The sequence below is a fragment of the Palaemon carinicauda genome, chromosome 16 (genome assembly GCF_036898095.1).
Source record: "Palaemon carinicauda isolate YSFRI2023 chromosome 16, ASM3689809v2, whole genome shotgun sequence".
Classification (NCBI taxonomy): domain Eukaryota; kingdom Metazoa; phylum Arthropoda; class Malacostraca; order Decapoda; family Palaemonidae; genus Palaemon; species Palaemon carinicauda.
The window spans coordinates 32,347,861-32,368,160 of NC_090740.1; the positions used below are offsets into that span (position 1 = coordinate 32,347,861).

Genomic DNA, 20,300 nt, shown 5'->3' on the forward strand with positions numbered 1-20,300 from the left:
GAGATGACCTTACGCCAGACACCACTCCAGCACAACATGGTCACCACTGAATTTTTCCATAACCTGACAATACAATGAAATATCTATAATAGAGGTCATGGCCATCTATGGTTTAGACTAAGGCGTAAGCCTTAAATGTTTTTACTTAAATGTAAATATATAAAATGTAATAAATTAGATAGCAAAGACCGAAATATCCTTAGTATTTAGCTAAGTTTTAGGCTAGCCTGATACAAATATAAGTTATTTACTAGGTTAAATGCCTAGCTTAAAGTTTAGTATAAGTTTTTTCCAGTGCTTAGTCTACTTAGCCAATATGTAAGCAAGCTCAATAGCCCAGTCTAAAGTTTTTAGAAGTTTTTTAACGTTAATATATAAAAGAACTGAGTTACTCGTTAGCTTAACCTCTGATACTTAAACCTCGTTGAGTTTTACAAAAGTTCACAAGAAAATAACACTAATAACAATTATCAAGTTCCTTCTAAATATCACGAACTATCAGGTAATATTTTATAGGACGTGCAAGTTAGGTTAATGAACCGAAAAATTTCATATATAAGCAATTTGAAAATCGACTGAAACACGCGTAAATGTAACTCGATCCTTACCTCCAAACTGCTAAAACCCCGTCTCCTTTCTCTCCCCAAATCCTTCGGTAGTTTTGTTGAATTTCGCCTTCATCGTCAATGGCAGTTGTCCTCAGCAAACTTCTTAATAGTAAATCTTCATATTAAATATACCATTAAGCTCTTGTGATCCATGAAGACTATAAGCAGATCGGCTGATACACGAAAAACATGTAGAATGGTTCAACTATAGGTCCTGTCGTTCTGGTCTTCGAGTCACAACTGCTATTCTGCGTTTTGGCAGTTATAATATCGTCACCTCTTCTTCGAGACATTATATGGTCGCCTCTGCTAAACTTTGTTATTTCGCTTATAACTTTGGGTTTGAAAAGGTTAATCAAGAAAACATTTATCATGAATCAGCCAAATTAACTTTATGAACATGAACTTTAGCCACAATAAAGTAATAATAGTAAATCTAAATAGCTAATTACAACTTGGTGATTACGATTCATGAGAAGTAGAAGGAACTCAAAACATAAACTCCTAAATCCCATGCTTAACAAGAAACAAAATATTTTAAAAGGTATCCGGGAGTTTATGAAAATAAAAGAGAAATAACATACTGTCAAGTAAACAATAATGTGAAATATATCTTTGATATATTTTGTATACTCCCAGCAACAATTTGATTAAAGTTTACTAAGTTTAATCAAAGAAACCATTTGTTCACCCTTTACTCACTCCCAGCAACAATTTCATTACACACTCTTTATAGCCCATGTGTATCTTACCCAAAAGAATATGGTAATATACATAACCACGTAAGCCCATTATACTAGGCCCTCTTGAACCAAGAGGTCTGTGTTTCTCATAGATTCAAGTGCAGCGGCCCGTTTACTCCTCTCTCTGACTTTTAATTTATCAATAGGTAATTCAGTTTCAACTTCAACAACAGTATGAAATCCTTCTTTGGGAAGAAGCAAAATGAGTGAATCTGTTGTCCTGTACACAACTTCACGAGACTTACCCTTAAGCACACGAGCTGCTTTTACTTCCCCTAGGTGATTTACTTCTGTCTTCTTTACTATACCAAGTGGATAAGTACTTGGTTTGCTTGCGTCCTCTTTTAACAGAACAATATCTCCAACAGCCAAGGTTTTATGATTGACAGGTCTGTAACGATCCCTTTTATCTACTGCTTGATTAATGAGAGTTGCAAGAAATTCTGAATGATATGCCTCAACTAGTCTGTTTCTAGCTTGTCTAAGCTTATAGTAATTATCCTTAACATCATCAATAGCACTACTACCAGGCACCCAATTGGTGTCATCTGAAGAAGAATTCTGCAACTCTGGAATAATGTTCACTGATACCAGATCATAGCCTTTAAGTAAACACTCAGGAGTTATTGGGTTTTCTACATTATCAATACAAGCATCTCTCAGACTATCCTTAAAAGCAATTGGTCTTTTGTTAATAAGATGGACAGTTTGACAAATAAGGAAGTAAAAATCTTGATAATCAAGCACAGTGTTCTTAATAGAACTAAAAATGAGCTTTTTCACCATTTTTACACAGCTTTCAACTAGCGAACCCAAAGAACTATTACCTTTGGCATAATGCTCGAACTTCAGGGGCTTAATGTCATTTTCTTCAAAGAAGGCATGCGTTTCAAAATCGTTGAGAAAGGTTCCAATGATTCTACTACCAGCAGTTAGCTGGGATCCCAAATCAGATATGCAAAATTCCGGGATGCCAAACTCATATATGTGTAGTTGGAAGGCCTTGAGAAAGTCTCGAGTATCAGCAGATAAACATATCTTCAAGTTGATGGCACGACTCCACAAACATGTCACGCATAATAACCAAATCTTCTTCCTTTCACCATTCCATATTACTGTATAAGGACCGATGTAATCTATGAAAATATACCTGTATGGAATAGGTGGTGGATTGCTCCGAAAATCCCTATAGGCACTCTGATTTGCTTTGATTGGTCTCTCATTAAGCCTTCTACAAGTTATACATTCTCTAAGTACCTTCTTTACAGTGGAATAAAAGTGGATTACCCAAAATTGCTTACGTAACTGAGCCAAGATCGAATACACACCAGCGTGTCCTAGACTAACATGCATATCACGAATAAGCAATTTAGTTAGCAAACTATGCTTAGGTAACAGCACAGGAAAGAAAATCTGTTCGTTTCTTCCGAATTTACTCCGGATTCTTAGCAAAGTGTCTTTGCTTTGGAAAATATTCATTTGAGTTACTAAATTGGGAATGTTTCTTTTTAATGTATGACTTTTCTTGAAGAATTCACAAACTTCTGGGAAGTTATTTTCCTGTTCTTTACCTATTATCTGCCTACATGCTAAAGCATAAAGATTTTTCTCCTTGACACAATTTCCCCAATGAACGTCGATTCCTTTATTTGTTAGTTTTTCTCTGATGTTTTTGATGAATTTCAACACCATCCTATGAACAGTTGCTAGCTTATGGAAACTGGAAAACTTAGTCATAGGTATCAAGTGTTCAATGCTATTGATGTCTTTCTTGTTATTTTCTTTACTTTCAGAATCTGTTGAGACAGTGATTAATGAAGTATCTTCCCTTTCAAGGCCGGGTACTTCATCTCTCTTTTCAAGGGGGTTTGGCACCTTGAAACTAAACTGAACCTCATCTTTATGAAGTTTCTTAAGAAACTCAGGTCCACTATGATACGCAGTCTTCTGAAGTCTCCTGTATGAGACACATCTACTAATATAATCTGCAGGATTATCATATGCATTCACAAATGAAAATGTTATTGGGAAAACTTGGCACAAGTCACCTATAGTTTTCAACCTATTTTGAATAAAAACTCCTTTTTTCTGCAATTTATCATACTTATATGTATAAGAGTAAAGCCAATTAAGAGCAACCATACTGTCTGAATATATCGCCATGCTCACAATTTTGATTGGAGTAACGACTGATTGACCAGCAAGTTCTTGAAATAAACTGATTAGTGTCTCTGTGGCTAGTCCCAAAGCTTGAAATTCAATTACAGGAATGGTTTTCTTCTCTAACTGTTTGTTAACGACCCTGCTCTTGGCGGTCAAAAAACTTGTATTACCATTGAAGACATTTACAATATACACCACAGTTCCATAAATATCCTTACTTGCATCTGAAAATGCTACTAGTTTATAGGTACCATCTCTCCTACCCAGGAATCTAGGAATTACTACTTTAGGAGTAGAATTCACCTGTTTTCCAACAAGTGTCCATTCCCTTTTTAATGTTTCCGAGAGAGGGCTATCCCATGTGATAGTCTTGTCTTCTTGAAGCTTTTTAAGAAACAGCCTGGCCCTGTTCAAGATTGGTCCATAGATATTAAATATATCATAGATACTATTCAATGTTGACAAAATTGACCTCTTTGTGCTAGCTTGCGTATCAAGGAAAATCTTACCAGGGCCTAGTGAGTCTGCTTCCCTATCCCAAACCATGCCGAGCAACTTTACCTCTTTGGGTGTTTCACGATCATAATCTCGGTCAATCATTTCTTGCAGTTCTGCATCGTTTGTTACGAATTGTTGCAATTCAAATTTGTATGGTCCAAAGATATTAGGGAAACAGTAGTACGCTTCATATAAAGCCTTGGCAGAGTTACACGAATATGACCCATTGTCCATATAAATGGTATTATACAGCGATTTCTTTAAGTTAACCATTTCCTCGTTGTCACTCTCAACATCCAATATCAAGATTTTGAACAAAGCTAGCATGAGATGACAAGGGCTAGGCCTTAGGCCAAAACTTAAACGCTTGTTCCTATAGCCCACAACAGTAAAGTCACCCTTAAGAATATTTCGATACCATAAGAACAACAATCTATTCTGATCCTCTTCCTTGAGTCCTATCATCAAAAATGCCTTTTTCAAGTCAAAACAAATCATATGGGTGTCAAATCTCTGCATAATCAGAGAAGTTGCAATTTTGTGATTCAGACAAGGGCCTGGAAGCATACACTGATTGTGGCTATAAGTGCTCTTTGCAGATTTGTTTTTCTCACATAAGTTAGACAGAAACACGACTCGACACTTGGTCGTGTCTCTGGCCATTTTGAACACAGGCATATGAGGCAAGAAACTAGCTTCTGGATGTTCATTTATAAAAGAATTAATATTTTCAATTTTCTCTATGATTCCCAGATTTTGTTGCTCTTTAAATACATCATTAACCATCTTTAAATGCTCAGGTTTATTCTTCATACGTGTTAAGTTAGACTTCAGTATCATCCGGGATAAATTGAAGTTCTTCCCTAACAAATGGGATATCTTGTTGTTCCACATCAGTGGCATTACTAGTCTACCTTCTTCATCTCGTTCTGTACTATCAAGAACATACTTTACTAGCTTTTTATTGGTTTCTGTGTCATCTTCAGATAGCTGGGATTTTTCATAGTCCAGATATTCGATGCATTGCTTTTCAAGCATTTCTTCCATAGCTTTAATCAATTCAGACTGCTTTAGCTTACCCTTTTTGTTAAAAATAGCATAGGTTGAATTAGTGTTGGCTTCTTGAACTTTGATACTCGCCGGTGATCTGTTGGAAATCAAGTCAACATCGTCATCTCGAAGTTCAGACTGAGAGACTGCCAAAAAGCTATGTCTATCGAGGAATTGTAATTGTCTATTAGTCTGGGCAGCTTCCCCTTCCATACAAAGTGTGTTTCCTTGAGTGCTAACTGCGGTATGTGAACTATTTCCAATATTAATGTTAGGTAAATAATCCAAGTTTTTCATCATTCTGTTAATATTACCTGTGAGCATGACACCAACTGGAGTGTCAAGATACACAGAGGGATTGCTTAATCCAAATTTGTGTGTAGTTAGCGACAGCAAAAAGTCGGCATCATTTCCCAAGATAAGACCAATGTTACCAATAGTGTCCACACTACCACTAAGAAACTTATCTGCTAAAATGTAATGTCTATCTTGAAATTCTTTAACAATGACATTTAAGTCCTCCAGTTTCAACTCTATATCAATACTGGGTACAACAACTGCTTCGATGGAATGCCATTCCCTACCTAACTTGAGAGGTACATTAACAATATCAGTTACAAGGTCCCTAGTAGAATTAAAACCATGAATAGTCATATAGACGTTTTTTGCTAGGACAGGGAACTTCATATGGTTTACATGCTTATTACAAATAAAATTTCTCTGGCTACCACAATCTCGTAAAACTCTAACCACATTATTTTCTTCAGCCACAGAACATGTAAAAGTTGGTAAAATTGCAGCACCACCAGTAACATTTTGATGAATTTCAGCTAATGTGAGGCTATTTAAAGTATGCTTCGGTTCTGGCTTTTTCCCACTAGTATGCATAGAGGTTTCAGTATTACTAGAATCATAAGCTTTAGTACTGGAACTATTAAGCCTCTCCTTAGCAACACACAGGTATGTAAAATGCCATCCACTGCAATTTCTACACCTTTGGGTAAACTTGAATTTACACTGACGAGTCACATGATTATGATAGCCACACCTAACACAAGCATTCAGCTCTTTAAGTTTCTCTACTTTCATTTTAGGATTCGCAAAAACTGGGCAATTTACTAGCAAATGTGCGGTATCTTGCTTACCATCCTTTGTACATAGGATACATGACTTATATCTAGGGCTAACACTAACTTTGGTTGCGAGAGTTGTGCTTGATTCTATATTCTTAGTCCTAGTTTTCTCCTTTTGCTCAAAATTTCTTTCATTTGTTCTGTTATACCTCTCAACAGCCTCAAATATGTTACTTTCAATTTCACTTAATGAGGGTTTGCTTTCATTTGTTATCTGAATTAGTAAAGATTGAAAGCGATCATTAAGACCATGCCATATGAAGTACTGGAGAACATCGTCAACTTTGACGCCAAGCTTTTTGAATGCATTCATAATAGTTTTCATCGAGGCTACAAAGGCATATGGATCACCTGATAAAGTTAACTTCAATTCTACAAGTTTCTTAATTGCATCATATTTTTGTGTTAATGGAGTTGCAAATGCTTGCAATAATAATTTCTTTGCCTCGTCATATGACTGGTTATCAATATCAAGAGAATCCACAAGTGCCTTTGGAGACTTTGACAACTGATTTCGTAGATACATAAACTTTAAGTGATTTGACCAATTTTGTTTGTCAGTCAATTTTTCAAATTCATAAAAGAACTTTACTAAACACTGACCCTTGGTGTTGTCATATTCAGGTAAAGGAACTTGAGGCATCCTTAACTCATTCTTAAGGTTAACTACCGGGGTAGGCGTGGTTACAGTTTCTAAACTAGAAGTCTGTTGCCTTTGTAAACTTAACAAAGCCGACATTATCTTTTTCTGGTAGTCTTCATCTGTGAAAATCTTTTGTTCAATGGAGCTTTCGTCTTCCTTATCTATGACATAGTTCAATATTTCCTGGTCTAACCCTAACAGTTCTTTTTCTAACTGTTCAAGTCTGTGAATATACAAAAGTCTATATTGTTCAGACAATCCTTCGAGATTCGATTGAACTGTATTATATATCTTTGTTACTCTTTGCCGAGCGTAAGAACGCCGTTTCTTCAATATATCCTCAGACATGTTAATAATTCTACAAAGTTAATCTAATACCAAACCTAGATAAACACAAATCAAAGTTTCCAGCAATTACGAATATTTATTCGTGTTACAAAAGACATAAATTCACTTCAATAAAAATATTCAAATACCGAACACAAATTTGATGCTTTCACAACATATAGCAATAAGCCTATATCAAATATGAAAAATAAAGAAGCCGAGGACAGCCCCACCCACAATAAAAGGCTTATAACACAAAGGACAGGGAGGTTAAGGATTGCACGAATCCTGTCACGGTCGCCATATGGAAAAACTTTTTTACTTGAAATCATGCAATGATATACAAATTAATGGTGACAGGGTAAATTAAAGAAATAGTTTAATTTATATTTAATTACAACAATCAAAATGAAATAGAAAATTTATAACAGTAAAATAAAATTTAATCCCTTTGCTTGAGAGAATCCTTGTCCTTTGTGCACTGTAACCCTTCCAAAGCGTGCTATATTCTTGGAGAGATGACCTTACGCCAGACACCACTCCAGCACAACATGGTCACCACTGAATTTTTCCATAACCTGACAATACAATGAAATATCTATAATAGAGGTCATGGCCATCTATGGTTTAGACTAAGGCGTAAGCCTTAAATGTTTTTACTTAAATGTAAATATATAAAATGTAATAAATTAGATAGCAAAGACCGAAATATCCTTAGTATTTAGCTAAGTTTTAGGCTAGCCTGATACAAATATAAGTTATTTACTAGGTTAAATGCCTAGCTTAAAGTTTAGTATAAGTTTTTTCCAGTGCTTAGTCTACTTAGCCAATATGTAAGCAAGCTCAATAGCCCAGTCTAAAGTTTTTAGAAGTTTTTTAACGTTAATATATAAAAGAACTGAGTTACTCGTTAGCTTAACCTCTGATACTTAAACCTCGTTGAGTTTTACAAAAGTTCACAAGAAAATAACACTAATAACAATTATCAAGTTCCTTCTAAATATCACGAACTATCAGGTAATATTTTATAGGACGTGCAAGTTAGGTTAATGAACCGAAAAAGTTCATATATAAGCAATTTGAAAATCGACTGAAACACGCGTAAATGTAACTCGATCCTTACCTCCAAACTGCTAAAAACCCGTCTCCTTTCTCTCCCCAAATCCTTCGGTAGTTTTGTTGAATTTCGCCTTCATCGTCAATGGCAGTTGTCCTCGGGAAACTTCTTAATAGTAAATCTTCATATTAAATATACCATTAAGCTCTTGTGATCCATGGAGACTATAAGCAGATCGGCTGATACACGAAAAACATGTAGAATGGTTCAACTATAGGTCCTGTCGTTCTGGTCTTCGAGTCACAACTGCTATTCTGCGTTTTGGCAGTTATATCGTCACCTCTTCTTCGAGACATTATATGGTCGCCTCTGCTAAACTTTGTTATTTCGCTTATAACTTTGGGTTTGAAAAGGTTAATCAAGAAAACATTTATCATGAATCAGCCAAATTAACTTTATGAACATGAACTTTAGCCACAATAAAGTAATAATAATAAATCTAAATATCTAATTACAACTTGGTGATTACGATTCATGAGAAGTAGAAGGAACTCAAAACATAAACTCCTAAATCCCATGCTTAACAAGAAACAAAATATTTTAAAAGGTATCCGGGAGTTTATGAAAATAAAAGAGAAATAACATACTGTCAAGTAAACAATAATGTGAAATATATCTTTGATATATTTTGTATAAGTAGCGCTACTAGTGGGGTTGTGTGCAATTTTATGGCCAGAGCTAAACTCTTCAGGAATGCACTGATTGAAAGTCCAGGAACAATATTTGGTTGGTACACATTTCCCACTGAAGGCGAAATAGCTGAAGTAGTCACGCCCTTTTTGCTTGATGTGTTGCCATCCACCGCTACTTCTCTCCGCAACCGTTGGACATAAAACGTTGCACGGCAGAATAATCACATTATGGGGAATCAGTAATCAAATTTCATTTACATAAGTCGACAGTTTTCAAGAAACTTGCCATATATCAACACCAGCATATTTCACACTACAATTAATTGCACTTATTCAATATTCAATTTCTATTTCAGAAAACAGTAAAGTGATATCCGATGGCACGTAACTCTATTTTTGATCTCTGCTTGTTATTAAAATGGTAAACTGTAGTGCTATCGACGTCAGCAGCCGCCGAAGGTATTTATGTTGAGACTGCATGTGTTAAATACAACACCATCTCAGGGAAAGCGTTAACGAAACATTATCATGTGTTTACCAGGTTTATGTTATATGCGACATTAACTCCTGCAAGAGCATCAGGAGATATGGATTTTACTCTTATTGAAACTGATAAGGGTCATCCCAAAATCTGTAGAACCATTTGTTGATTTTTTTTTTTCATTATCTCAAGAACTGCTTCAAGTATAATTAAAAGCAAAAATCCTGTTATTGCACTTGCATTCTGAGGTCAAATAGATTAGTGAGCCTGTTGTTCAATTTGACCTTAAATTGGGAGTTTAGCTCTGGGCATAAAATTGCACACAACTCTACCGGTAGCGCTACTCTAGTAGTTAGAAGCTTGGGAAGTGATTTATTTCTTAATTTTCGAATATTTCGAGAGATGCAAGCATTGGTAGGAGGCAGCCACCTGGGACCTCACCAATTGAGTCAGAAATTATTGCCGCAAGCCTTACTGGTGCTGGAAGAACTTTTATTTGTATTTTCTTTAATGTTAGAAACACACACTTTTTAAGGTATATCTAAATATCTTTAAGAGGAAATTGTCATAAAATAAACAAATCATATCAAATTTATCGTTAGGTGATTGCTCTTTATATAAAAGAGTTATTAGCCGAAAGTATCTTTAGACTAAAGTGATTTTAGACCGAAGTGTCTTCACACCAGAGGGATTTTAGACCTAAGTGCTTTTACACCAAAGTACTTTAGACCACAGTGTTTTAGACGAAAAGTCCTACACCCATATATATATATATATATATATATATATATATATATATATATATATATATATATATATATATATATATATATATAATCAGACGTATCTAGTCCACTGCAGAATGAAGGCATCAGGCATGTCCTTCCACTCGCGTCTGCGTCTGTTCATGGTCTTTTTATGCCAGTCTATACCAGCAAATTTTCTCAACTCGTCAATTCATCGTCTTCTCTTCCTTCCCTTGATTCTTCTGTAATCTCAAGGGACCCTTTCTATCATTCTTAATTTCCATCTATAATCTGTAATTCTCATTATACATCCTGCCCATATCCATTTCTTTTTCTTACATGTTAGAATATCCTCTACTATAGTTTGCTCTTGTATCCATGTTGTTCATCTTCTGTCTCTTAATGCTAATCCCACCATTATTCTTTCCATAGCCCTTTGATTTGTAAATAGTTTATGTTCTAAGGCTTTAATAAGGCTCAGAGATTCTGTACCAACCGTGTGTCACACGATCGTACATAGTAATGACATTTCATTTTGTGTATATATTATGCTTGTAACTTCGCTCTTCCCTCGCACTAAAAAGAACATGAAATAACATGTATGTTTTTTCTCACCGTTAACTGTTAACCGTCTGAACAGGAAATTTCCTGTTGCATTGAGTTTTTGTATATAAAGGCGAGTGTCTGTAATAAAGTTACTCAGTTGCTTTCATCCTGCCTTTGAGTCACAACCTTCTCTCAGTAGGTCACATTGGTGACCCCAGAAGTCGACTCGCTCCTCCCGCTTTCCACCCCCACTCGCCCCTCCGTCGTTTGTACTATGACAGACGCTACGGAAGTTGGCGTTGGAGCTGCAGCTGCCTCATTGAAACTTTCGTCATTCACCAGCGGAGAGGCGTTTGCTTGGTTTCAGCGCGCAGAAGTCCAGTTTCGCATCAAGGGGGTGACTCGCTCAACCACTAAAGCAGATTATGTTCTCGCAGCGATACCCGAAGACACCTTCCCGGAAATATCCGACTGGCTTTGTGAACAAGGAGACACCCCAATAGCATATGACGCCCTCAAAACATATCTTCTGCAGCAGTACTCGCCGTCACCAGCCGCCAGTACAGCAAAGCTTTTTCAGCTCTCTCAACAACCGTTGGGGGACCAAAGGGCTTCGCTCGTCCTCAGGGAAATGACCAGTATCGCTCGCCTGCAACCTGCTACTCGTGAGGTGAACCTACTTCGTGCCCTTTGGATACACCATTTACCCGAGCCTGTACGCGCTGCCATACCCGATGTCGATACTTTACCCATAAAAGACTTGATGACCAAAGCCGACGCCCTTATGGACAGCCAGTTCACGACCTCCATCAACGCCTCCACTCCTGACGAAGAAGACGCCTATTCAACATCAACCAAAGCTGACGTGAATGCCGTAGGACATACACGCCTACCCCGTGACGGGCCGAAGCGACGACAAAGCCACCCACCACCCACCACTCACCCGCGCCCCAACCAACGACTTCTACAGCCACTTACTGCCTCCCATTCGCCGCAGTTTTGCTACTACCACACCAGATTCGGGGCAACTGGGAAGAAATGTGCCAAGGATTGTCAGTGGCCAAAAAACGTGTAAGTAGGCCATCGCTTGTGGCGGTGGGCTCCCATGTATCTAATCTTTTCTTTTTACATGATGCAGGAACGGGCGTGCGATTTTTGGTAGACACGGGTGCTTATCGTTCTCTTTTGCCAAGGAAACTCTTCAAGACACGACGTAGTCTGTCTACATCTGCTGACGTCCACTTGGTAGCTGCCAACGGATCTGCGATACCCACCTACGGTTACGAGAACCTCACATTATTGTTTGGAAACGGTAAATTTAATTAGAAATTTCTCGTTACTGACGTCACATTGCCAATCCTCGGTGTGGATTTCCTCTCTCATTTCCACCTTCTGGTCGATGTCGCCCACCGACGATTGGTCAACGCAGACTCGTACTTGTCGACACCTCTTCAACCCGGCCCCTCAAACCTCGCTCTCTACATTAACAGCACCCATGGATGCCTACGCCCACCTCCTCACGTCATACCCAGAAGTTTTCCGTCCAGAACTTCGCCAAACGCCCACAGCTCCTGCCAAGCACGGTATTTATCACCATATCAAGACGACGGGACCCCCAGTCTTCGCAAAATTCAGACGTCTGGCACCGGAACGATTGGCAGCTGCCAAACAGATGTTCGCCGAAATGGTGGAAATGGGCCTTTGCCAAAAGGCCTCCAGCCCATGGTCGTCGCCCTTACACATCGTTCTGAAGAAAGACGGCTCCCTCCGTCCGTGCGGGGATTACAGGCACCTGAACATGCAAACAGAACCGGATTACTACCCCCTCCCAAACATCGGCGACGTGACCTCCTACCTGCACAAAGCGAAGGTTTTCTCTACGCTCGACCTCCTGAAGGGGTATCATCAGGTGCCTATGAACCCAGAAGACATCCCCAAGACTGCCATCACCACTCCGTTTGGTACATACATCTTAAATTACTCCTGTTTTGGCCTTCGAAATGCTGGGGCCATGTTTCAATGTCTCATGGATGGCATCTTAGGGGACCTCCCCTTCTGTGAATGTTATGTGGACGACATACTTTTGTTCTTCTCCTCAAAAGAGGAACACCTCTGTCACCTGCGCATCGTGCTCGACCACCTGCAACAAATCGGCCTCGTAGTCTGGTACGACAAGTGTACCTTTGGCGCCAACGAAGTGTCGTTCTTAGGGCACTGCATCAATCTTGAAGGAGTCCATCCCCTCCCTGAGAAGGTAGCAGCCGTTCAGGACTTCCCCGCGCCCTCGACCGTCAAAGCTCTGCAGGAATTCTTGGGCATGATCAACTATTATCACCGTTTTCTGCCAGCCATTGCTGCCACTCTTGCTCCCCTCTATGCCTCCCTCAAGGGCAAGCCAAAGGACCTGAAGTGGTGTCCCCTTCAAGAAGCTGCCTTCTGCAATGTAAAAAAGGCCCTATCAACTGCTGCGGCTCTCACTTTTCCTATCCCACATGCCCCTCTCCTTCTCTCTTTCGATGCCAGCGACGTCGCTATTGGTGCAGTACTCGAGCAGGTGGTCAATAGTTCGCCCCGCCCATTGGCCTTCTTCAGGAGAAAACTGTCCAAGGCAGAATCGGGTTATTCTACCTTCGATCGAGAATTGCTGGCGGTGCACTTGGCTGTCCGTCACTTTCGCCATTTCTTAGAAGTTAGAAGGTGCGCCCTTCGTTATTCGCACAGACCATATGCCTCTGGTGCACGCCTTCACTCAACAGTCTGACGCCTGGTCCGTCCGTCAATGCCGACATCTCTCCGCCGTGGCTGAATACAATTGCCCCCTTCAATATGTCCCTGGGAAAGTGAATCCCGTTGCTGATGCCCTGTCAAGAAACACGTTGGCTGCCATTCAACTGGGATTGGATTACAACACCTTGGCTGAAGCCCAAAGACAGGATCCAGAATATCAAGCATGTAGGACATCCTGCACGTCCCTCCGTTGGGAAGACTTCCCCCTCGAAGACTCCAACATCACCCTCCTCTGTGACGTCAGTACTGGTAGACTGCGACCTTGGATTCCTGCTCCCATGCGCCGGCAGGTGTTTGATTTCATTCACGGCCTTTCACATCCTTCGTGCCGTTCTACTGCACAGCTGTTGAAGACGAAGTTCATTTGGCACGGCATTTCTAAGGATGCTAAGGATTGGGTCCGCGTCTGTACTTCTTGCCAAACTTCCAAAGTACATCGACACACGGATTCAGGAGTGGGCACCTTTCCTCAACCTCAGCGTCGTTTTGCACACATTCACGTCGACGTTGTAGGCCCCCTACCCACATCACAAGGACATCGTTACCTGTTTACCGTCATCGACCGCTCCACTCGTTGGCCTGAAGCCATTCCCATGGAAACTGCAACGTCCACCTCATGTACATCTGCCTTACTCTCAGGATGGATTGCAAGATTTGGTATCCCTGAGCATATTACTTCTGACAGGGGTACCACTTTCCCCTCTCAATTGTGGACATCATTAGCGAATCTCCTGGGCATCACCCTACATCAGACAACTGCCTACAACCCCGCTGTCAATGGAATGGTTGAATGTTTTCATCGCACCCTCAAAACAACTTTGATGTCCCGCTGCAAGGATTCCAACTGGTTTACTCAGCTTCCCTGGGTCCTCCTGGGACTAACGACTACTCCTAAAGACACCCTCGACGTCTCGGCAGCTGAAATGGTGTATGGTGACCTGTTGGTCGTCCCTGCCGAATTTTTTCCTTCAACAACCTCCTCCGACGATCTCCAGCGCATACGTCACGTTGTGGGAAAATTTACTCCATGCCGCCAGATTTACAAGCCCCCAGCGAAGCATCACATACCGACAGACCTGCACTCTCCAACGCACGTCTTCCTGCGCAACGACACTAGCAAGCCACTGCTAACGCCCCCTTACACAGGCCCTTTCCTTGTGATGTGACGCAGTCCGAAAGCATTCCTACTAAACATTCATGGCAAAGAAGACTGGGTCTCCATTGATCGTCTAAAACCTGCTTATCTCCTGCCAGATGACCCGCCTACAGTTCCCTTCTCTAGATCAGGGTGCCCTATTTAAAATGCACAGTATGTCATTTTTAGGGGGGGGGGGCATGTACCAACCGTGTGTCACACGATCGTACATAGTAACGACATTTCATTTTGTGTATATATTATGCTTGTATCTTTGCTCTCCCCTCGTAGTAAAAAAACACGGAATAACATGTATGTTTTTTCTCATCGTTAACTTTTAACCGGCTGAACAGGAAATTTCCGGTTGCATTGAGTTTTTGTATATAAAGGCACGTGTCTGTAATAAAGTTACTCAGTTGCTTTCATCCTTCTCTCAGCACGTCACAATTCTGATGCATAAGTTAATAATGGTAGAACCATCTCATCAAATATTTTTCTTTAAAGAGAAAGTGGTATTTTACTTTTCATAACCTCATTTTATTTACTAAAAGCTCTCCATCCCATGCTTATCCTTCTTTCAATTTCGGTGTCATGTCCTGGAGAAACACTTATATCCATTAACAATCTTTAGAGATTCGTCCATAACCCTTATTGGGTGTCTCTCTGCAATTTCAATGAACTTTCTTTTAGTATTACTCATATTCATTATTAGTGCTACATTTCTGGTTTCTATATTCACATCTTTGATTATCTATTGCAATTCCTTACATGATTCACTAAATGGAACTATGTCATCTGCAAATCTAAAGTTGTTAAGGTATTCCCCATTAATATTAGCTCGTACAATTTCCCAATCTGAATTTTTAAAAATTTCTTCTATGCATGCTGTGAGTAATTTAGGAGAGATGGGGTCTCCACGAATAACTCCTTTCTCAATGGGAATTTTCTCACTATATGTAATTTAGGACTGTTATACTTCCCGTATAGATATCTTCGAGTGTTCTAATGCACACACAAACACACAAACATATAATATATATACATATATATATAAATATATATACATATATATATATATATATATATATATATATATATATATATATATATATATATATATATATACATATATATCTATATATATATGTATATATATAAATACATACACATATATATGCATATATATATATATATATATATATATATATATATATATATATATATATATATATATATATATATATATATATATAAAAGTATATATAAATTCGCTTTATTTATCTAATACATTGCACCCAAAAGTAATTATATATGATAATCTACGTTATGAAGAAGTCCTGCTGGTCATCATCTGAGAACATAGTTTAAGATAGATTTTTACCAGCTTTAATTCTACCTAGTCCATTGCAGAAAAACCTTACCTTTTTCAATTTGTTTATATTTTTTTTGACAAAAGAAAGGAAATTTCACATATTGGTCTCTATTAATTTACTTTTATTTCTAAGTTTGAGGGTTATTGAGTTATTCTATTGAGTAAAACGAAAGCCAAAATTCAGGAAGTTAGAAATGTTAATTGCCACATTAGTACAAAACATAAAAATCAATTCATACACAAAACGACATATCATTGTGGACGACTTACTTAAACATGTCCATAAAAACTGATTGGCTTCAACATTGCCTGGTGATTTGTTTTTATATCAATATAAGAGAGCTCCAAATAACTTCAACATAACTCTAACATAAAAAATCATAAGAACATTAATATCAACAAGAGAAGAATTTTCATGATGTATCTCGTTGAGGTAAAAGAGTAGGAGTTTGGCTATTCCTCCATCTCTGGAGGAGGGTTCTTTAATCATAATGAATTGGGTGTCAGTTCTCTGATTGGATTTGGAAGTCTTCGGTGAGTAATCTAGGCAACAGACTGACTACTTATTTGCATAATTGAACTAATCTGTCAATGGCCATCACTCAAATTCTTACCAGACACTGACAACCAACAGCAACCACTTTTCAACAACTAGCGAAATACTAACCAATTGGACATGACTACTGTTAATAAATTCATATGCGCAATACAGCCTCAAGTTTTAACAAATTGTGGCAGTTAGATATTCTTTGTACAACCTATGATGAATTCTTGTACAACAATTGACAAATAATTTCCCAATAAGATTTCTTTTAAATTTCACTTGGTGTAGACTGTCATTGGTTGTACCTAATTTTGGTTGTCGAAAGTCAGAACTCAAATATACCTTTAGCGGAATTGGATCTTTAAAAACACAGTCAGAATAGTGATAATGTCTCACAATGTTACTCCCAATCCTTGGGTAATTATGATTGTACGCGAAGAAACATTACCTACAAGGATTTGAATATCATTGCTATACTTCCTTGGAAAACACTTGTGCTAGAGAATTTTTAATCACCGTTTCTTCTTTGCCTATTAGCATAATCATATTCTCTTATTGCTCATAACTTTTCATTTCTTGACATGTCATCTATTCTTTTTTTTTATATATAAAATAGACGTAGTGTATATGCTCATAATGAGTTATATACTATGATAAAATTGTAATTTTTCCGTTGTTTGCCGAAGCTCGGCGGATCTCAGTGATACCCTACCTAAAACTTTCTCTCCCACCAAGCTAGGGATGACAGTTTGTGCGAGGTACTTTAGTTGACTTTTTTAATTAGTTGCCACTTTCTGGATGGCCCTGGTCTTAGCTTAGGTGGAGAAGCAGGCTATTGACGGTAATATATGTTAAATCTCTAGTATATTATGAGACAGCATGTACTGCTCATTTTTTCATCTTAGCATTTTTCTTAGCATTATTATTGATTTTTTAAGTAATAGATCTCAAAGAGTTGTTGTTGATGGGCACCATAGTGATTATAGAAATGTGATATCCGGTGTTCCACAGGGTAGTGTTCTTGGCCCATTACTTTTTATACTATATACACATGACATGTGGTTTGGCCTAGAAAACAAGCTTGTTGCATATGCAGATGATGCTACTCTCTTTGCATCAATTCCATCCCCTGAATGTAGATCTAGGGTTGGTGAATCCCTTAATAGAGATTTAGCTAGAATTGGTGCATGGTGCAAATTATGGGGTATGAAGTTGAATCCTAACAAAACTCAAAGTATGATTGCAAGTAGGTCAAGGACGGTGGTTCCTCAACATCCGGATCTCAGTGTTGATAGTGTTTCTTTAGATATGTATGACTCTTTCAAAATTTTAGGTGTGATTCTCGACAGTAAATTTACTTTTGAGAAACATATAAGGTCTGTGTCTTCTTCAATTTCACAAAAAATAGGCTTATTGAGAAAGTCTTTCAAGATTTTCGGTGATCAATCTATTCTGAAGAAGTGTTTTAATTCTTTCATTCTACCTTGTTTTGAGTATTGTTCTCCTGTCTGGTCTTCAGCTGCTGATTCTCATCTTAATTTGTTGGACAGAAACTTACGGTCTATTAAATTTCTTATTCCTGATCTAGATATTAATCTCTGGCACCGTCGTTCAATTAGTTCATTATGCATGTTGCATAAGATTTTTCACAACTCTGACCATCCTTTACATTCAGATCTCCCTGGACAATTCTATCCTGTTCGTAATACTAGGCAGGCAGTTAATTCTAATAGCCAGGCCTTCTCCATCACGAGGCTCAATACTACGCAGTACTCTAGAAGTTTTATTCCAGCTGTGACCAAGTTGTGGAATGATCTTCCTAATCGGGTGGTTGAATCAGTAGAACTTCAGAAGTTCAAAGTTGGAGCAAATGCTTTTTTGTTGACCAGGCGGACATAGTCTTTATATAGTTTATTTAAGACGTATTTGTTTTTGAGGTTGTTGATAGTTTATTATATGACATGTCTGTTTTGACGTTGTTTCTTATTTTAGAATGATTTATTGTTAATTTGTTCTCTTCGTTTGTTTATTTCCTTATTTCCTTTCCTCACTGGGCTATTTTTCCCTGTTGGAGCCCCTGGGCTTATAGCATCTTGCTTTTCCAACTAGGGTTGTAGCTTGGATAGTAATAATAATAATAATAATCTCTATGATATAAAAGAGTCAGGAATCTCCACCAACCCCACACCCCACCTCCCTCTCTCTCTCTCTCTCTCTCTCTCTCTCTCTCTCTCTCTCTCTCTCTCTCTCTCTCTCTCTCTCTCTCACACAAAAAACCGTTTCTTCTATATGTTAATAACTACAAGGTAGTCCGTATAATTAACTAGCATACATTAAAAAGAGAACTATGCATACTTTATGTATATCTTTATACCATTCAGATTATGCTTATTAGCGTTTTCATTTAGGAAAACTCCAATAGGTATAATCTTTATGGTATAATATGCAGTGAATCTTTACGAGATTAATAAAATCTCAATAAAGTTTTAGACAAGTTAATGAAAAAAAAAATATGGACTTGGCATTCTTTATTCTGGCCGCCGGCTGTAAATATAATCTGAATCTGACTTCAGATATGAAATCACACGCTTCTTTACCGTGAATTACAATTCCTATCAAATATCTTTATAAAATTTGGTAACTGTATTTATGGAAACAGTAACATAATGGCGTGTTACAGGAATCACTTTCCATCTGGAAAAAAATACCTAAGTAAATATATATTGCCACGGATGGAAAACTATTCTTCTATAAGTACATTTTCAGCCTCAGAAGAAATGAATCTCGGAAATCAAACAATTACTCGACAAATTAATCTAGAGTTAATAGTTCTGTTCAAGACGTCCATCTCTTTGGCAAGAAAAATACATCGGATTTCCGTATAGTAAAAAATGTTTGAACATCACCTAGCTCAAAATCCGACAAACAGAAAACTGAACTGCAGGTGCACGTGGCTTGACGATAATCTAATTTACTTTAGTTTTACTTGAATTTTTTTTTTTTTAACGGGAGGAGACTTACAAATGTTTATTATCCAGAATAAAGGTCGGTAATGGAAAAGAAAATAACACATGAATGAATGTACTTGACACCTGCATTTAAAGATCAGAACTGATCTTCCAATACATAGGTTTACACAATATCTACGATTGCCCTTGTCACAAAACATTCTAAAAACAATTTAACGAACAAACTTTAATCATGAATTTCCTGCTTCCCTGTTTATCATTGCAAAGTTTTTCACTTCATTTACCCTTCCTTGGTTTCTCTTTCTTTCGCAGTGCAGAGTGCAAATATAGTCTCTGATCATTCTTTTACTTTTTCTTTTTTTAAAGTTTGTGTTTTCACAGCTGAGGAAATGCATGAGCAACTGCGGCGCATAAACGTACTATACAAGTAGGTTGCTCCATTGCACGGCTTCATCAAATATTCTAAAAGAGTCGTTATTTCAATTTGAATTGTTCGATTGGAAGAGACGTGAAATGGTTATATATAATATAATATTTGTGAACGACTGTGCATACACATACGTACGCAAACACACACACACACATATATATATATATTTATATATATAAATATATATGTCTATATATATATATATATATATATATATATATATATATATATATATATATATATATATATATATATATATATATATATATGTATGTATATATATACACATATGTAATAATAAATGTGTATATATTATTTACACACACACACACACACACACATATATATATATATATATATATATATAGTACATGTA

General features: G+C 37.7%; 1 protein-coding gene across 1 annotated transcript in view; it reads right to left on the minus strand.

The window, feature by feature from the left end:
* LOC137655245 (uncharacterized) overlaps positions 1 to 8,604 on the minus strand; it is an 8,646-nt gene extending 42 nt beyond the window's left edge. Inside the window, exons 1-3 of the mRNA XM_068389130.1 lie at positions 8,289 to 8,604; positions 609 to 7,743; positions 1 to 63 (exon numbers count right to left, since the gene is read on the minus strand). The exon at positions 1 to 63 is cut by the window's left edge and continues 42 nt beyond it. Coding sequence (XP_068245231.1) covers positions 1,400 to 7,186 — 5,787 coding nt within the window. The 5' untranslated portion in view covers positions 7,187 to 7,743; positions 8,289 to 8,604 and the 3' untranslated portion in view covers positions 1 to 63; positions 609 to 1,399. The remainder of the gene's footprint in view (positions 64 to 608; positions 7,744 to 8,288) is intronic.
* Positions 8,605 to 20,300: the final 11,696 nt, after the last annotated feature.